Source organism: Penaeus vannamei, chromosome 17 (assembly GCF_042767895.1).
Source record: "Penaeus vannamei isolate JL-2024 chromosome 17, ASM4276789v1, whole genome shotgun sequence".
Taxonomy (NCBI): Eukaryota; Metazoa; Arthropoda; class Malacostraca; order Decapoda; family Penaeidae; genus Penaeus; species Penaeus vannamei.
In genome coordinates this window covers 38,909,624-38,927,123 of record NC_091565.1, presented here as the reverse complement: position 1 = coordinate 38,927,123, position 17,500 = coordinate 38,909,624, and the positions used below count along the sequence as shown (strand labels likewise).

The following is a 17,500-nucleotide window of genomic DNA, read 5'->3' as shown; positions in this document are numbered from 1 at the left end:
GTCTTCTCAGTTACTAATGACACAATCGTTTTACCAGATTTTGGAAGGCATCCTCCAGAACATGCTGAGAGAATGTGGGGGAAGTTCTGCATTTATAGCCAAACTTTCGGAAGTCTACGTAGTCTGCCCAGCTCTGTTGCCACAACCACACACTCGGCTCACTTTCACTGTCATGCTTATGAACTGTGTTGCTTCCTTTCCAACTCCAACAAAGACTGAGGTATGTGGTGGAAAGTAGTCTGCATTGAAAATGAGTAAGAGGAAGGAATGAAGGGGAGAGGAAAAAAGAAAGAAAAATGAGGGATTGATAGATGTTAATGAAAAGATCTTATGAGTAACATGTTTGAAAATATAACTGAATCTCTTTATATAGGTAATGATCTTTCAACCTATATAGAAAATTTGAGATACTTTGTCAATACCATAGATGAATTTTTGTTATTATTAGACTTTATGTATTGTAGTACCTCTTTATTTTTTAAAATTTATTTAGAGATACCCATGGAGTTATTTATCAGTTATGTGGATTGTTGGATACATAATTGATTAAATTCAGGGATTGTTGGATACATAATTGATTAATTTCAGGTTCTGGGGCACATGAAAAGCATAGGTGGATTGGTAAATACACTATGGAATGGACTGCGATTAGAGGACATCCTTCACTCTCTTCATGCTATGTATGCAATCATATCCAACACAGGTAAGGAGTTATGTTAGGTCTGTTGATTTCGAATACTAAATAATTTTATTGTTCATAATGTACTTTTCATTAATGTTGTTAATCTCAGTAGTATAATGTGAATATGTAGACATAGACTTAGTGACATAAAAAGGCAAGAGGATTTTTTTTTGCCCACTGGGACCTAGCATTTATTAAGAAAATAAATGGTTAGACTTTATGAGGCAGGCTGTTTTATTCACCGAGACACAGTAGCTAGCAACTTTAAGGGCCTGACTACATTGCAGATGTTCAACTTTGTAGAGTTTATATTAAAGTAAAGATTACACTTTTTCTTGTATCTATAGGGAACATGTCACTAATTTTATTTAGTTACTGTGGTGAACATGCCAAGGATTTCTTGTAGTTCTGCATTTTTACAGTATATTTTTTCTTTGTAGGTTGGAATAAATTATACTTTATTGGTGACATTGAAACATTAGTGAACTACAAAGATTTGTTTTAAGAAAAAGTACTTTGTTTTAAGAGGGTAAACATGAACTTTGACATGAAATTACTAATGTTTGTTTGAAATAGGATAATCAATATAACAAGAGTTGTTGATTGGATCAGAAACGGAATTGCATTGAATTTTTTAACAATAGATATATTCAACATACATATGATTGATGTCTGTATTTCGTAATCATACAGATGGAGGCTCAGAAGTTTGCCCTGCCATGGCACACCTGCTCTCTCTGGTCCCAACTGTGGTTGTGGAAGGCCTGGCTCCAAAAATAGTGTCCGATCCAACCACCACCGATGCTGCCCTTGTAGCAACACTCACTCGCCTCACCGCTTGGCTGGTTGCCTGGCCGACAGCACACACCACTCTTGGTCTGTGGGTGCGGACACTTGTCAGGCTGCTGTATAAAAGTGGACGAACAGCTGTTCCTGCAAAAATTACACTGGAGCGTGTGCCCAAGGTAAAAAGAATCAAGATTTAGTATATAAATTTTTTTGATATCTTTGGTGATGTAGTAACCAAAAAATAAGGAAGATTACTTCTTTTTTATCATAAAATTTATGTATTCTTTTATGGGTAAATGAAATTTATTACCTGTAACTAGTATTTTTTTTCTTTCTTTTTATTTATTTTGTAAACTACAATAGTGCTGTTTACTGTGTTTGATTACATTATGATTAGTGTTGAACACATCGCATATCATATAATACCTCCCTAGTTTTTATTTATTTTCTTAACAGTGTTTGAAACAATAGAGTGAACAGTTACTCCAAGGAAGATGGACCAGGACTTGAAGTTCTTACATATTGCACATAAGGGATGCTGAAAGTATGCAAAGATGCATTATAAAATAATCACTCGTATCTGAGTGCTTTGCAGTTCTTGATTAATGCACAGTATGTAAACAACAAAATTGATCAGAATTTTACTGCATTTTACTTAAACACTGAAGATATATGATGCAGAAGTAATCATGTCCTGTGGATCCAACTTTTGATTTTTGTTATGTGGTCTTTGACCACGTGTTTAGGGCTCTATACTGCTATTAGATTTTTTTTCCTTACTGTTAGGCCTGTGTTAATGATGTTTATGAAGAGTATATGTATTTTTTTAACACTGGGTAGATGTCTTTCATGCTTAGGATGATATAAAGCAATAATGTGGTTTGCTTAGGTCAGTGGCAAGTGCCTGCATGCTTCCCTGCTTACAGCTTCCACAGCTGGCTAGTCTGGTGTGAAAAATGGAGCAGTTTTGTGTAAGCCTCCCCTAATAGGACATAACCTCTCAGTCCTCAAGACTTTTGCAGTTACAACTTATGGAAAATGGGCCCCTTGTGGTTCTGTGCTAAACTGTGAAGAACCTTTGAGTAGCTGGAGGCCCTAGAGGGACAGAGGCATGGTCCATTAGCATGTGGACATTTCCTGGTTTTGTACCAGCTCCTGTTCTTAGAATCAATGGGTGCTTTTGGGAAGCAGTCCTTGCTAGTCTGCCTCCCTGAGGGAGACCTACTGACAGTGACTCTAATAAATGGAAAAGCCAGGAGAAGGGCAGATACCTTTCCCACCTGACAAGCAAGGTGGGTTTGGTTCCCTTAGAGAAGGTGACTATGAGGATGCAGTTAGGGAGCATGGGAAACCCATCCTGCCTGTGTCCCCATGGCCACCAACCCAGTGTGAAACATATGAGACAGGGCTTTTAGGTGTCCTGCATGCAGACACCAGGTCTTGTAGCCACTGCCTGCCTTTATTTGGGACAGTTTTTCTTGGAGGAGGGGGAGTGGCAGGGGTGATATTCACCCTATGTGACTACACAAGATGGGCAGTTAAGTTGGAGGCATGGAACTTCTGCTTTATGCGATAGAATGATTGATTGCCACTACTATCGAGGGAAGGGAATCTACTGAAGTATAAGATTTAAAAGTTCTCTGGACTGATCTGGAGTATATCAGGAGTTTTGCTGAGGAGGTTAAAAATCATTCTGTTGTAAGTGACCTTGATCCTGCCTATCAAACCTTGAGAAAGCCAAACTCAAAGCTCTCCTCACAAATGTCTGCATTTTGCTCAGGTGGTGGTACGGTCATCCCAGATTATGTTTAGTTGTAAGAAAGTTGGGCTGAGTATTTTGAGTACCTGTATCAGGTTGAGCCACTGACAGCCTGGACTTGGGTGGTGTTGACATTTACCTATCAGTGTGGAGCTTCATGCCTTGACAGATGTTAGAAGGAGGATCTTCAAGCTGAAGTGTAGTAAGTTATTTGTGGCATCCCTGCTGAACTGCTGATGTCTGGTAGTAAAGCCGTGGCATGTGGATTGCTTACTGTCCTGGCATCTATCTGGCAGTCTGGAACCATTTCCTCAGACCTGTTGTGTGACATTGTCATCCCTCTCTGGGAAGGGAGAGGGGATTGTTTTGAACTGTATCTGGTACCAAGACATTATGCTGTTCAACATACCTGGCAAGATGCTCAATCTCATCCTTGTGAGACATATCAGAGATCACCTACTGAGGTACCAGAGACTTTGAGCCATATGAATTCACTTGTGGTAGATCTATGATAGACTGTATCATTGCACTTCAAGATTTTAAGATATTGTGTCATGCTTGTAGGTTACTTCAACCTCAAGAAGGCATTTGATTATCTATTATGAATCACTGTAGAAGATCCTGGGACTTAGAAGAATTCCAACAAATATTATTAGCTTGACAGCAAGCCTCGATGCAAATACTGAAAGTGCTGTAAAGTATGGTGGGGGCATCTCTATCTTCTTTCCTATGAATTCGGGATTGAGGTGGAGTTGTGATCTTGCATCAACTCTTTTCAACAATTTCATGGACTGGATAATGGGCAGAGGTGTCATTCAAGTTCAAAATATTACTAGGCAGTATCAAGTTCATTTATTGTGTCTTTGCTGCTTATTATGCCATCTTTGGAGACCCTGTTGGTGGCTCATGATTTATTTAGCAGTGATGTTAAGCTCTGGGTCTTGGGGTCTCTTGGACCAAGACTAAGATGCAGGACTTGGAGGGTCTGCTTGAACTTGCTTAACAAGATTATTTTAAGATACTTTGTAATTTCTTTCAAAATGTATTAATTTTATATATTTTGAAATAAAATTTTTAATAAAATACAAACTCAGTTATGATTATTGAAAATCAGTAATTAAATTTTAGGACATCTTATTAGCTCGATATAAAGTGATACACCCAAACATTTTGAGTGGTCACTATGTTGCAGGTGTATTTAAGCCTAGTATAAGGTGTCCTTGATGATGTTACTAACTTTTTCTTCTCTTTTCTTTTAGCTTTTGGCACATGTCCACATCCCAGTCGTTCGGTCTGGGGTCATCGCTGTCAGTTCAACCTTATTGCTATCTTTTCAACATTCTCCAGTAGCTTTCCATAAGGTAATGTAAAATGTATACTTATTATGAGTTAGAAGATATATTTTCTGGGAAATGTTTCAATTTACATTTGTTTGTTTGTTTGTTTGTTAAGGACTTGCCTCTATGTTTTTGTTTTGTAACCATAGTCTACACAATGTTTGAATAACAAAAAGTTATAGATTAAAAGATTTCTCCAATGAACATTGTTTCTGGTTCTGTTTGTGTTGTTTGTTAAAAAAGTATTTTGATAATTCCATTAACAACATTGCTGATGAGGAGGAAGACTTTTGATGATACAGTTCCTTCTTTGTGGATATCTGGCTTAGAAATACGGTTGAAACAGGGGAGATTATAGTTGAGAAAAACACGAAAGGCTACCATGAATTGTGTATTTATGTAGTGCCGGAATATGGGAAATGTGAAAATGTAATAGACAAAAAAAACAACAACAATTTCTTAGCACTATGCAGACTTTCAAGAGAGTTAAAAATGAGAAAGAACTGGACATATGCTTAAGAAATAGAGACAGGATTTGATTACCTCCCTTCTGGGATGATCTTATGGATGGTCCACATAACCAAGGTCCAACTAGCAAGCTCTTTGATAGGCATTCGTGGAATCTGTCAACACATGCTTTTATTTAACCTAAAAGTTATTTTGCTACAACATGTTCTTTATGAATTTGGTATTTCATTTTTGTATGCTTTAAAAGAGATCTGCATTTATTTTGTTTTTGTATATTTTCCAATTGTCGGTCTACTAGTAAGATTGCTTAAAATTTTAAGTAGAGTTCATTGTGACAAAGGTAGAAAAAAGTCATGAATGAAATTGAAGAACTTTATTGTGCAAGTATTGTATTTGGCATGTTTCTCATATGTTTTCATCAGAAATACATGTTTTTGCAAGATTTCTAAACATACTCTTACAGCAGTATAGATCTTAAGATCTACCTGACAACCACTTCTTGCTCCTTACTGAGCTATTTCTTACTGCAACCTTGGATAAATTAAAGCTGCCCACCACAAGTGATCATATTCCTCTTTGTTGTGCTGTATGCAATTTCTATTATTTCCTGTTTATTGAATCCTTTATGGAACACATTCATTTGCATCTAGATATCCAGCTTCATGTAGGTGTGCCACCATGGTGTTGAAAGTTCTATGGTAATACACATCAGCAAGATGTTAATTAATCCTGAAGCTGAAGGCATATCCCATTTTACCCTGATAAGCTTTACCCCATCTACTGTACGGTATGCAGTATACTGTCCTGTCAGGGCTACTTAGACTATATCTTATACCTTTTATTGAATATAGCGGTATGATATTAACAAAATAAGCTTGCTCTTGAGATTGGGTAGTCAGCGACAATTAACAGATGTCATTAAGAATTCAGCTCATGTCTGATATGTGATTGTTTTGTAATCTAGTTGACACATGAATTTCTAGTGGCAATTTAATCAAAGTATGCCAAGTACATGTTTTGTGCAGTGAAGTTATTAATTCTCAAAATATGTGTAGATTGTCTGTCTAAGAACCATTTGCAGCTGGAGAGATGAGAGCTGAGAAAAACATGAATGGTTATTAAGAATTATATATTTATGTGTTGGTGGAAGGGAACATATGACTATGGGAATGTGAAAATGTAGTTAACCAGTTAAAAGTATGCCCTTTAACTCTGAAGTTCAGCTATTTTGAATTTCCACTTTTGTGCATAGATACAAACCAGTTAAGTGGGACAGCAGAGGGTTAGGTGTATATGTGTGCTTGTTATATATTTGTTTATATTTGTTTATTTATTCATCATCTTCATCTTCATCATCATCATTGTCATTGCATCATCATTATTACCTTTATCCCTTGGCCTGTCCCTAGCTTTTCATATAAGCTTTTCATATAAGCAACTTTCTACAACATTCTCTATTTTTCTATCTTTCATTCATTTGGCTTTTTCAATCTGTCTATCTTTTCATTTATTAATTCTCTCATTCTTTCTTTTTGTGTTGTTTTTTGCTCCTGATTTATTGATTCTTTGTCTCCCACTTCGTCTCATTCATTCATGCTCACTCTCATTACCCATTTCTTTGTTTCCTTTATTCATTTAATCAACCATTCACTCTTTTTCTGTCTGTCTGCCTGAAATATTTGATAACAGCAATGGCTAATCACCTACATGTATGCCATCAAGATGTAATTTCTTTAATTTTTAGGGGTGATATCTGTTGAAAATGTGCACATGGTAGAATTTATTTATTGGGCATAATGACAAAGGATTGCCCATCATCTTTAAGTAGTCATATTTTCCTTTTCCCTATACTCTGTCATTGCTTACCTGTAAAGTTAATTACCAATTAGATTACTTTTGGATATTTATCATAGTGAAGAACTTTGATTTCAGATTTTACCGCAAATCATCGACCTGTTTGGGCGCCTAGAGAGGGAGGGGTCGGAATCAGCCTCAACAACATTAAATCGCCTTGCAGTCTTGTGCCACACACTTATGGTCCTCTTCCCTGGCCATCCAGATCAGTACCAGCCTCTTGCTGACGTTCTTGAGGTATGTTGTTTTGATATAATTTGACACTGGGGTAAATTAAACCCCCAAATGGACTGGTTTAATGTAGAGCACCTTCCATATTTGGGTGCTGGTGTCAGAACATTATAGATATGATATGTATTGTGTAAAACATTGCTTGTGCGATTAGGAATGCAAAAGAATTATATGTAATGGGAATGATTAACCAAAAATGAAGGTGATGAATGGAAGTGTCAACAAGATAGCTTCTGGTATCCCTTGTTTAAAAACCCAGCTGAATTGGTGAACATTTGTCTGTACTAATTGATGTGGATAGGTTCATTGGATCATATTCTTTTCAGTAGATTCTATGCTTATTTCAGAGGAAAATTTATTTAATTGAAAATAATAGTGGGCCAAATATGTTAAGATTCACTCAGAGTACATATTTCCATCAGTTGCATTCTGAAGCAGTACTTTTTCCATCCGCAGAGTTTGGTTGTTATTTTCTAGTTATTTATAGACAGTTTCATTGGGAGTTGGTATTTGTAGTCCTGGCACCAACTAGGAATACCTGATCTGTACTGTGGTGTCTATTATAATTTTTCTTTACATTTTGTGTGCGTGTGTGTGTGTGTGTGTGTGCGTGTGCGTGCGCGTGTGCGTGTGCGTGTGCGTGTGCGTGTGCGTGTGCGTGTGCGTGTGCGTGTGCGTGTGTGTGTGTGTGTGTGTGCGTGTGCGTGTGCGTGTGCGTGTGCGTGTGCGTGTGCGTGTGCGTGTGCGTGTGTGTGTGTGTGTGTGTGTGTGTGTGTGTGTGTGTGTGTGTGTGTGTGTGTGTGTGTTTTTCTTTGTTTTAAATGTCCACTAAGTCCATCCTCCAAGATCTTTGTGCACTTGTGGCAAGTCATCCCTGATGGTACATTCTTATCACCCTGGCCCTTATCCAAAATTTTCCATCATGGCATGTTCCCATCATTTGACCAGCAGCGAATTTTTCTTCATGATGTGATGGTTATGTTATCCAAATCCAGTAGGTAAACCTAATAATAATTAATGAGAGTGACATACTCTCTTACTCCCATCTATCGACTCTATATCTCTGCTATATGCTAAAGGATGTTTTTTTAAACTGTTCCGTAAAAATATCAGTGCTTTTTATATGCAGTGTTGTACTCTGAATAGTCCCATCTGTGGTAGCATCCAAAAGAAGTAATAAAGATATGTTACAATTGTCTAGACTGCAAAGCATTTTTTAAGGATGAAAGTGGGAAGTTTGTTTTATACTCTTGCCATGTTGACTTCTTCCTTTTATTGCTAGGGTGATCAAAGTTGTTGCATAAGTGTTATGTATTGAGTGCTTTAGGTGACTGATTACCATTTGGATCTGGGTGCTTCACTTCCTGCACGTTGCCCAAAATTCAGCTTAAGGGATCACCCGCAGGTGTGTGGCTTGTAGGGTGGGTGCACAGAAACACTCATGCGAGGTGTCAAGACTCCTTGTCTTCCCTTTGTAGTGTTATTATCTCTTTTTCTGCATAATTGCTTTGTATTTTTTTGCCATTTCCCAATGTCTTTATTAGTAATTTGATATGCTGTATCCATATGGTAATAGACATTTCCTTGTACAGACTCCATATCATCACTGTCGATAGTCATTTCTGTCACCCTGGTCTCCAGCCAAAATTCTCATGATATACTTCCTTTCCCTTGCCCCTCAACCAAATTTTTGGTAACTGCATATTCACATCACCCACCAGTAGGCCATTTTTTATTTTTACGGCATCATCTGGATCCAAGGGGTTAAAAAAGAACAATAGTTTATTGGAAAGTTGAGAGGATGCTTTGAAATAAAACCCAATACAGTTTTCGGATTTGAAGATGGAGTCTCCTCAGTTGCGAAGTGGTCATCTCACTTCCATGATAAAAAACAGAATTTGGTGTTTTAATTTTCCATGTCCATGCAGCATTACATTTCATCTATCAAAGGCAGATGAAAAACATGTCTCCCCTACACAGAAATATCAGCCCCCATCTGAAGAAGAGATCCAAGACCTCATTCAGGAGCATCGGTGGGGCCACATAGAGGGAAGAATTCAGGGAGCCAAGAGTCAGTATGGAGGACCTGCAACGACAGACGGTCTTCCTGTGTACCAGCAAAGACCCTTAACCCAGAGAGCAGGGCTTCGGAATCTTGGAAATACCTGTTACATGAACTCAGTCATACAGGCTTTGTTTATGACTGATAGGTAAATCTGCTAGGCTTGTTGATCTGGATAAGTGCTAGATATCAAGAGGGCGTGTTAGAAAAGATTCCAAGTAGTGTGTCATGTATTGATGTCATATTACTTAGTGAATGTGAACGGACTGTAAGTGCAAAGAAATGTAGATTTAATGTTTAGTATTTGTAATGCATGTGAAAAAAACTGTGATATCCAAGTTTCAGATGACGGTGAATGAGGAGGTGGTAAAGAGAGAATATTAGCCTTAGAATGGTGCTATATAGATACAAGTTCATTATATATGACTTGCCTCAAAGAAATCCTTCCATCAAAGCTTCCTTCATGTATGTGATTTTTTTTCTGCAAAAACAGGTTTGCATTAGGATATTTTATTGAAGGGATTAATTTATATACCATTGTACAGCTTAGTTCAGTTTTGAGATGTGTCATTGTGGCATGTGAAATCAGTCTTTGATAGATATTTTTTATTTTTTTCTTTGCTGTTTTTTTTTTTCAGTTTAAACTTCATACATGTTTATATTTTTCACATGTTAGACAAGGGAGGGAATTAGTAATGGAATCAAGTTAAGCTTACAAGACATTATATTAAAATTAGGTTATAAGCTACTATGATTTATGTTCGTTAGGTATTTTGCGCTTTATTAATGGTATGGATTTTATATTTGTAAAGTTTAATTGATGATTGCCCAAAATCATAAACTACTGGCATTAAATAATTTCTCGGGTTTTGTCAGCCATTCTTAGCATGCTATAAATATCAACAGCTTCCGGCATGGGATCCTGCTTGCTGTACCGAGAAACAATCAACAACTGCTGGTAAGATTACAGCAGCTGTTCAGCCTGCTCTGCTTCACCCACCGCAGTTACGTTGCCCCACGGTTATTTCATGACAAATCCCGACCTTCTTGGTTTAGCCCCGGTATGCAGCAGGACTGCTCAGAATATCTCAGGTGAGGGTTTTACTGTGAATTAGATTTGGCAAGTTTTTCTCGAAGATAATTTTTTTCTTCTTCTTCTAGATATATTAAATAGGAGTTTTTCCTCTCTGTTTCCCAGCTATGATTTAGTCTGTTAAGTGGCTTTGTTAAGCATTAGTTTTCTCAATGATTACAGAATTTTATCACAATAATCAGTATTATGAAATCTTTGTTTGCAGCAATCAGGTTCTTGGATTATTATTGTAATTAGGGAAGGTAGAGGTTGAGTTAACCAAACAATGTTGGATATTGCATTGTCCCCTGGAAATTTTTTTTGTGAATTTTGTTTATGCGTGCAGGAGTGCTTAGTCATGCCTACCTGACCGACATGATCTCCCAACTCCTTGAATTTTATGCTGCGTTTGGAACTCCTCATCTTGCTCATCCAGACAAATTGTCCAGTAGGACAAGGAGGCCGCCTTCGGATCCTCTAAGACCCTTTCTGGCCAGAGTGCAATCTGCTCGAATGTAAACATTCATATTTTTTTATCACACTGGTGCCTTTATTTTACATGTTGCATAGGTTTTGTACCTCCTCTGATGCATATTTAACTTACTTTTAATTGACGAACACAAAAATATCCTTTGATAACATCAGTAAATGGCCATAAAATTACCCATAAATACTTAGTGGTTGCCTGCAACTGTCATTGTTTATATACAAAAGCTATTGTGACATCATCTCGTCCTGCTCGCCCAGCTTCGCAGGAGGGTGACATGAACGAGATGGACAACTTGTCCAGGACGAGATAGTAGAGGTTCCCAAGGGTCAAGACCTCTTATCCAACTGGTTTGGACGAGCAGGATGAGCAGTTCCGAATACAGCATTAGGGAAACAGTTTTATTTTCTCTAATACTATAAATATCATTACTTTTTTATTATTATTATCTGGTATTGGGAGTACTATGATATTACCAATAATAATAGCAAGAAGATTTTTGGGATGGGAAATTTAAGGGAAAGGATAAATAGGTGAGATCAAATAGGGCTAGTTATTGACTCTTTTGGTGATACATAAGAACAAGTTCTGATTTGAGAACAGCATCAATCCCAATAACTCCCAGAGAAAATGTCTGCTTGTTGCCCTGTGCTTGCCTTGGCGAACATAAGTAATCCAACCTCGTGGCGGCAAATAACTATCTTTTTTTTTTTCTTGATTCTGAATCTAATTTAAGGGATTTTCATGGCTACATGATACTCAAAACAAATACAAGACACAGGTTTCATTGAAGTCTCCCATTAACATACCATCTGTTGTCAAAATTGCATGAAAAAGAATGACTGGTAGTGCCAATTTTGCAGAATAAAATGACAGCTTGTCACAGCAAAGAATATCCATTGTAACAAATAGAATTAAAGCTAAAGCTTTAAATCTTTAATCTTTAAAAATTGTGCATGATTTCTGATATTATGTTTCATTTTGATTTGATCATAGTTTTTGTAGTAACTATTAGCATTATGAATTGCTTAACTTTATCTTGGTTTGTGTAAATATTTTTTTTTTGTTTTATTTTCCTACACATTCATAAAAATTACATATGGGCTACTTCATGGTACTATTTCAAAAAGCAAGAAAATAATGATAGATAATGAGTGTTTTAAATAAAAAGTAGTTTGGAAGTTTGTGCCTGAACCTCTAAAAAACATAGTTTCTCTAAAAAGAACCAAAAATGTTATTTTTTGGCAATACCGAGATGTCTTTCACAGATCTGGATTGTAACTTAAACTATAATGATAGTTGTGGGATGAGGATAAGCTTTTTTTAGTGGCATTATTCCAAAAGTAACTTGCTTGATGAAGACCCCTGTGTCTTCTTATTTTGGGGTGTTTATCACTGTTTTAAATTATAATATTATAGGAAAATTAATTGGATGGTACAGAGTATATGATTCTGCAATACATAAAACTTTTTTTCTGGTAGACTGCTGAAAGTCCCATTGACTGAAGAAAAAGTAATGTTCTTATAGTTCGAGGAAGTATGAAAAACTATCTTATGATTTCTTACGTGAGTATTTTCATTGAAAATAGTAAAAATTCAATATGGATAATAAATGAAAACAATGTGTGCTTGTAAACATTTTATCCCCATGGGATCATTTTAACCCATTAGCAACGGTACATTTATAAGTGTGTTCAAAATCAGCGCACGGGCGAGTCTGGCAACCTACCCGTGTGCTGCCCACCACGGGTGACAAAATCAGAGCGTGAGCTCCGATCTGGCATTGCACCGGCAGCATGTCCGGCAGTATTTAGCTTTCTGGGTGTCTTATATGTGGGACACCCATCGTAAGTAGGTTAACCCAGTCAGCCCAGATGGCAAGAATACATGCCATGATTACAGTAATTAAATTCATTTATTGCCTTTACACATAGATGGCTCTACAAGTGCTTAGTCACCAAGGGGTTAGTCATTAGTCCTACCTATCTCACCCATTTACCATTTTCCTTTATTTTAGGAAAGTCTTTAATGTTATTAATATTTTGATGACAATTTGATAATTGTATCAGTCAGGGTAATAATGGGTTGTGTCACAGCAATCACATGGCCAAAAATACAGGCAGTGGGTTACATAAGTCTGCTTGTCCAATGTCCATATTTGTCTTTTGATTTCCTTTATCCAAATGGTAATATATTATTTTTATTACACAGACTCCATATCATTTCTTTATGTAGTAAATAATGCAGTGCAAGAAAAACAAGTAACATTTGACAATTGTGTCATATATTTCATTTTTCATAATTTTCAATTTTCCGTAATACAACCTATGCTGCCAGTAATGGTGGCCTGAAATACGATTCTCAGCATGAAAATGGTATCCTCCTGGAGCCATTGCTCTTCCAGGCACGGCTTATGTTCCACACTCCTTGATCAAAGGAAATCATGCAAAAGCCCCTTTCTAAATACTGTATGAGTCTAATCACACTCCAAAAGGTTTGTGCTCTCGTGGTGAGTCTTTGCCATCACTCTGGCCTTTGCTCATGAAGGCTAGTTTGCATCACCCGGCCTGTGTCCATTTTGTCCCAGGATAGTATGTTCACGTCTCCTGGCTCTTGACCCAAATTCTTCCATGACGGGATGGTCACGTCACCCGATTCATAGGGGTTAATTTGTTTTAGTATATTCAAGAAAGCTATGACAAAGAAATTTCTTTTGCATGTTTCCTCCCACCTCCCCCTTAAGATGTAGGTCTGTGTATAAAGATTATGTGATGATGCAGAAGGGGGTGAGTTTTTTCTGCTCTACCTTTTTTCCTAGCATGCTTATGGCAGTACTCAGTTACAACTGTTGGCTGAGAGAGGCTGGCAGGGTACGAAGCATAGATCTAGCCATTGCAAAGGCAATACTTTATCACTGAGCTTTTCCTCTCTGAGATTTGTTACATGGAAAAGAAAGTAAACATGAGTTTCATTGTTCTTGCCATAAAGAGATAAGGGAAAAAAGAAAAAAGGCAGCCCATTAAAAGTAAAAATAATGAAAATGAAATTAATGCTGTGGCCTTTGTAAAGAAACAGACTAATTATGCACATTACATATATTGTATATGGTTGTATTTATGTACTCTTGCATTATAGATGCTTCTTGTTAGAAAAATTGTGAATTTTGTTGTATTTTTATTTACAGCCAGGGTGAATAAGTTATAAAATTAACACTTGCTTAAATGATTTTAAAGATACTCACAAGGAGATGGAGTAGTAATTAGCCATGTTAAATCAGTTTTACACCTCAGATGAAGAAATTTGGCAGCTCTGCATTTCCTCTCTATATGAGTGGTGGCGTAGAGAGATGAATTAGGTTTACTCATTATGTCATAGTATCATGTAATTTGTATATCTTCCTAGCATTTCAACCTAGAATTCAAAATATGACATAACCTAACTGCCTATGTCTAATATTATTTCCCATTTGTTGAAACAGGCACTTAATGATTACACTGCACGAGGAAGAGCGAGCTGGACAGAAGCTGCCAGAGTACCAGGAGAGATTCATAATTGAGAGTGAAACTGCAAGTGTTGCATCAGATCTTCAACCCCTTCCGTATGATTCTGCAACAGAAGATTTTGTAGAAACTGATTCAGTCACCAAGAGTTTTGTGTGTGCAGATGAACAGTCAGGAAATGTGGATGTGTTAGATAAGCAGAAGGGAGAACCTAGTGATAAATGTCTGTTTGGTGAATCAAGCAGACTAACAAGTTTTAGCCAAGGAGCAGACACTGATAAAAGAAAGCCAAGGGACAGTAGCCAGACGAATCAAATCCGAGAGCCTGCTGATGGGATTTCAATGGAAGAACACTTTAAAAGGACTCATGAGGTGTCCAAAAGGCTACAGAATGTGCAAGAAACAAATGACATTGACATGACAGATAGCAGTGAAATGGGAAAAACTGCAGCCGCGGGAAGTAGTGCAATATCCGAGAATGAAACAGAAGTGAAATATGGGGATACTGAAAATACGTTAGAGGCTATAGAGATGGACACTTTCTCAGAGGGTAATTCAAAAGTAAATAGCTATAAACGTAAACATAAAATGCCAGCTGATGGCATCCACAGGCAGATGTTAAAATCCCCTAAAGGAGATATGACGTCAGATATTGATAACAGTTCTGATAGTGGAATAAGTGGTGATCTGGCTGAAGATATTGATATACATATTAGTAGTCCCAACCCCAGTAGCCCTGTTTCCAAGGAACAGTTAACCGACAACCAAAGTTTGATTATTGAAGAATTACGGACAGAAAATTCAAGTAGTGCGGAGAAGGAAAATGAATATTTTGTTAGTTTAGTACATAGGGTGTTTGGGGGGAAACTAGCAACTTGTATCAAGTGCCTACAATGTAAAACTGAATCTGTACACAAAGATGTATTCACTGACATACATTTAGCTTTCCAGGACACAGATCAGTATAATGCAACTACTGCCATTCGAAGAAATTCAGAAAAGCTAAAACAGAAGAATCAGGAAAATCAAACAGATCTTAGGATAGAAGATATGATTAAAAGCTACTTAACTCCTGAGAGATTAACAGGGGAAAACCAGTATGAATGTGATAAATGCAGTGGAAAGCAAGATGCTGAAAGGTCCATCCAAATCCTTGAACCTCCAGAGCACCTGATTCTGACGCAGCTTAGGTTTTACTATGACACAGTCAGAGGTCAGAGGCAAAAGGTTTTCACCAACGTTGAGTTTGGGGAAGAGCTCTTGCTGCCTGTACACAGCTCAGGGCAAGGAATCTTTGGCGAAAACTGCACCAGTGATGACGTGGGTGTCCTGGGAAGTCCAAGAGAAACGCCAGCCAACAATTCTGTTCAGCCTTCAAGAGATTCCTCACAACTTAGCAGTGGGCACTGTTCCATGCCAAGTTCCAGTACATCTAGTTTACACACACAACAGAGACACAGTGCTCACTCGGAAATTAGTAACATTACTCTGAGTGAAGAGGACTCACAAACTTATAATTCATCTTTTGAAAGGGGTAATGCACTAGATAGTAAGAGTGCTTTTAATAGAAATTACAGAGATGCTTTTTGCAATCCAGATGTCTGTGATGATGTGCATCATCTGAACTGCAGCTGTAATGTGAGAAAATCTGAATGTAGTGATGTATGCAAAGCTTTACAGCATAATTGTGACTGTTCCACAAATTCAGAATCTGTAGCCAGTTGTAGTTATACTGATAACAGTTCTAGACTAGATATTTGTCAACAAGCAGTATCTCAATGTCCATATGGCAGCAATTTACCAATAAAAGAAAACTCTGAATCTCAGGAAATTTTGCAAGGAAGTTGTAGCAACTCCATGAAGTCAGATATACAAAAAGATTCCTCTCCAGAATATTGTATGAGTTCTGGATCCTCAGGCTGTATGACTCCCAATGAAGTTTGTGAAGAACAGGAGCCAACTACTTATGCAAGATACGCTCTTTATGGAGTTGTTGTGCATTCAGGTTTCTCGTCTGAAGGGGGACACTACTACTGCTATGCCAGGAATTCCTCAGCTACGTGTCTCCCAGAAACTGCAAGAGAAAGGTAAGCTTGCAACACACACATCATTCAGTATGAAGTGGATCTTTCTGTCTGTGCCATTCATAATATTTATGTGTAGGCTTATTCTCAGTAACTCGTGTATTCACATGCACATAAAAAGGAACATAAGTACAGTATTAGGAAATATTAGGCTGTGGGCACTGGGATATCCTCAGACATTAAAACAAGAATAAATCCACTCAGTTTCATGTTTCTTACTTTTTTTTATATCATTTCATCTTTTTACAAACACTTACTTAATTTGTATTTACACCTGCTCTTAATTTTATGTAATTACAGATCTCCCAAATACCCTACGGTCCTTGTCAAACACAAAGACACCAGTATCCGATAGCTCTGTAGTCCATATCCATTGAACAAATATGGTGTGACAATAGTGCTTAATGATTAAATTATTATTTTCTTTTAGATATGGAGCTCTTGGTGGCTGGTACAACTTCAATGACGAGCGTGTGACAGTTACTAGCTTCTCTTCCATAACCAACCTTACACGAACTTTCAGCAGAGATACTGCCTACCAACTCTTTTATAAGAAGGTAATATTTTAGCATTAACACTTGGAAAATGTCTCCTTGCAGAATATTCATTTGCAAAAGATCCACTTTCGTCATTGAACTTTTTCTGTGATGAAGTAGGATCTTTTCACATTAATTTGAGTCAGTGATTTAGGAATTCATGGAACAAGGGTCTCTAAATTTTATGAGCTTGTTCACTTCAGTCTTTTTGCAAGCTTCATCGTCTCCTTGTCTCTAAATGGTGTGAAACTTAGTTCGTTGGTGTTAGTTATATATATGAATTAGAATTATTAAAATGAAACAAGTATCATTTGTCTTTGCATTTCTTTTTTTTTTGGGAGATGACTTCTTTTTTTTCCGTCGTACTAGTACTACCAGTACTACTAGTAGTATCACCACCACCAACACTAACACTGCCACCATCGCCACCGTCACCACCACCACCTCCTCCACCTCCACCTCCACCTCCACCTCCACCTCCACCTCCACCTCCACTTCCACCTCCACGTCCATCACCACCATGACTACCACCTCCACCATCATCACCACCATCACTACCACTAACACCATCACCATCATTGTCAACACCATCATCATCACCTCCATCTGCATCTCCATCACCATCACCATCACCTCCAT

General features: G+C 37.5%; 1 protein-coding gene across 3 annotated transcripts in view; it reads left to right on the top strand.

The window, feature by feature from the left end:
- Window positions 1-17,500, top strand: part of LOC113807874 (ubiquitin carboxyl-terminal hydrolase 38) — a 25,160-nt gene that overhangs the window by 5,857 nt on the left and 1,803 nt on the right. For 2 of the 3 annotated variants that reach the window (XM_070132299.1, XM_070132298.1), the window contains exons 3-11: window positions 38-220; window positions 589-703; window positions 1,376-1,647; window positions 4,490-4,591; window positions 6,968-7,126; window positions 9,101-9,330; window positions 10,089-10,274; window positions 14,220-16,328; window positions 16,756-16,882. In XM_070132299.1, coding sequence (XP_069988400.1) covers window positions 38-220; window positions 589-703; window positions 1,376-1,647; window positions 4,490-4,591; window positions 6,968-7,126; window positions 9,101-9,330; window positions 10,089-10,274; window positions 14,220-16,328; window positions 16,756-16,882 — 3,483 coding nt within the window. The remainder of the gene's footprint in view (window positions 1-37; window positions 221-588; window positions 704-1,375; window positions 1,648-4,489; window positions 4,592-6,967; window positions 7,127-9,100; window positions 9,331-10,088; window positions 10,275-14,219; window positions 16,329-16,755; window positions 16,883-17,500) is intronic. The other variant, XM_070132300.1, reaches the window with a different exon arrangement.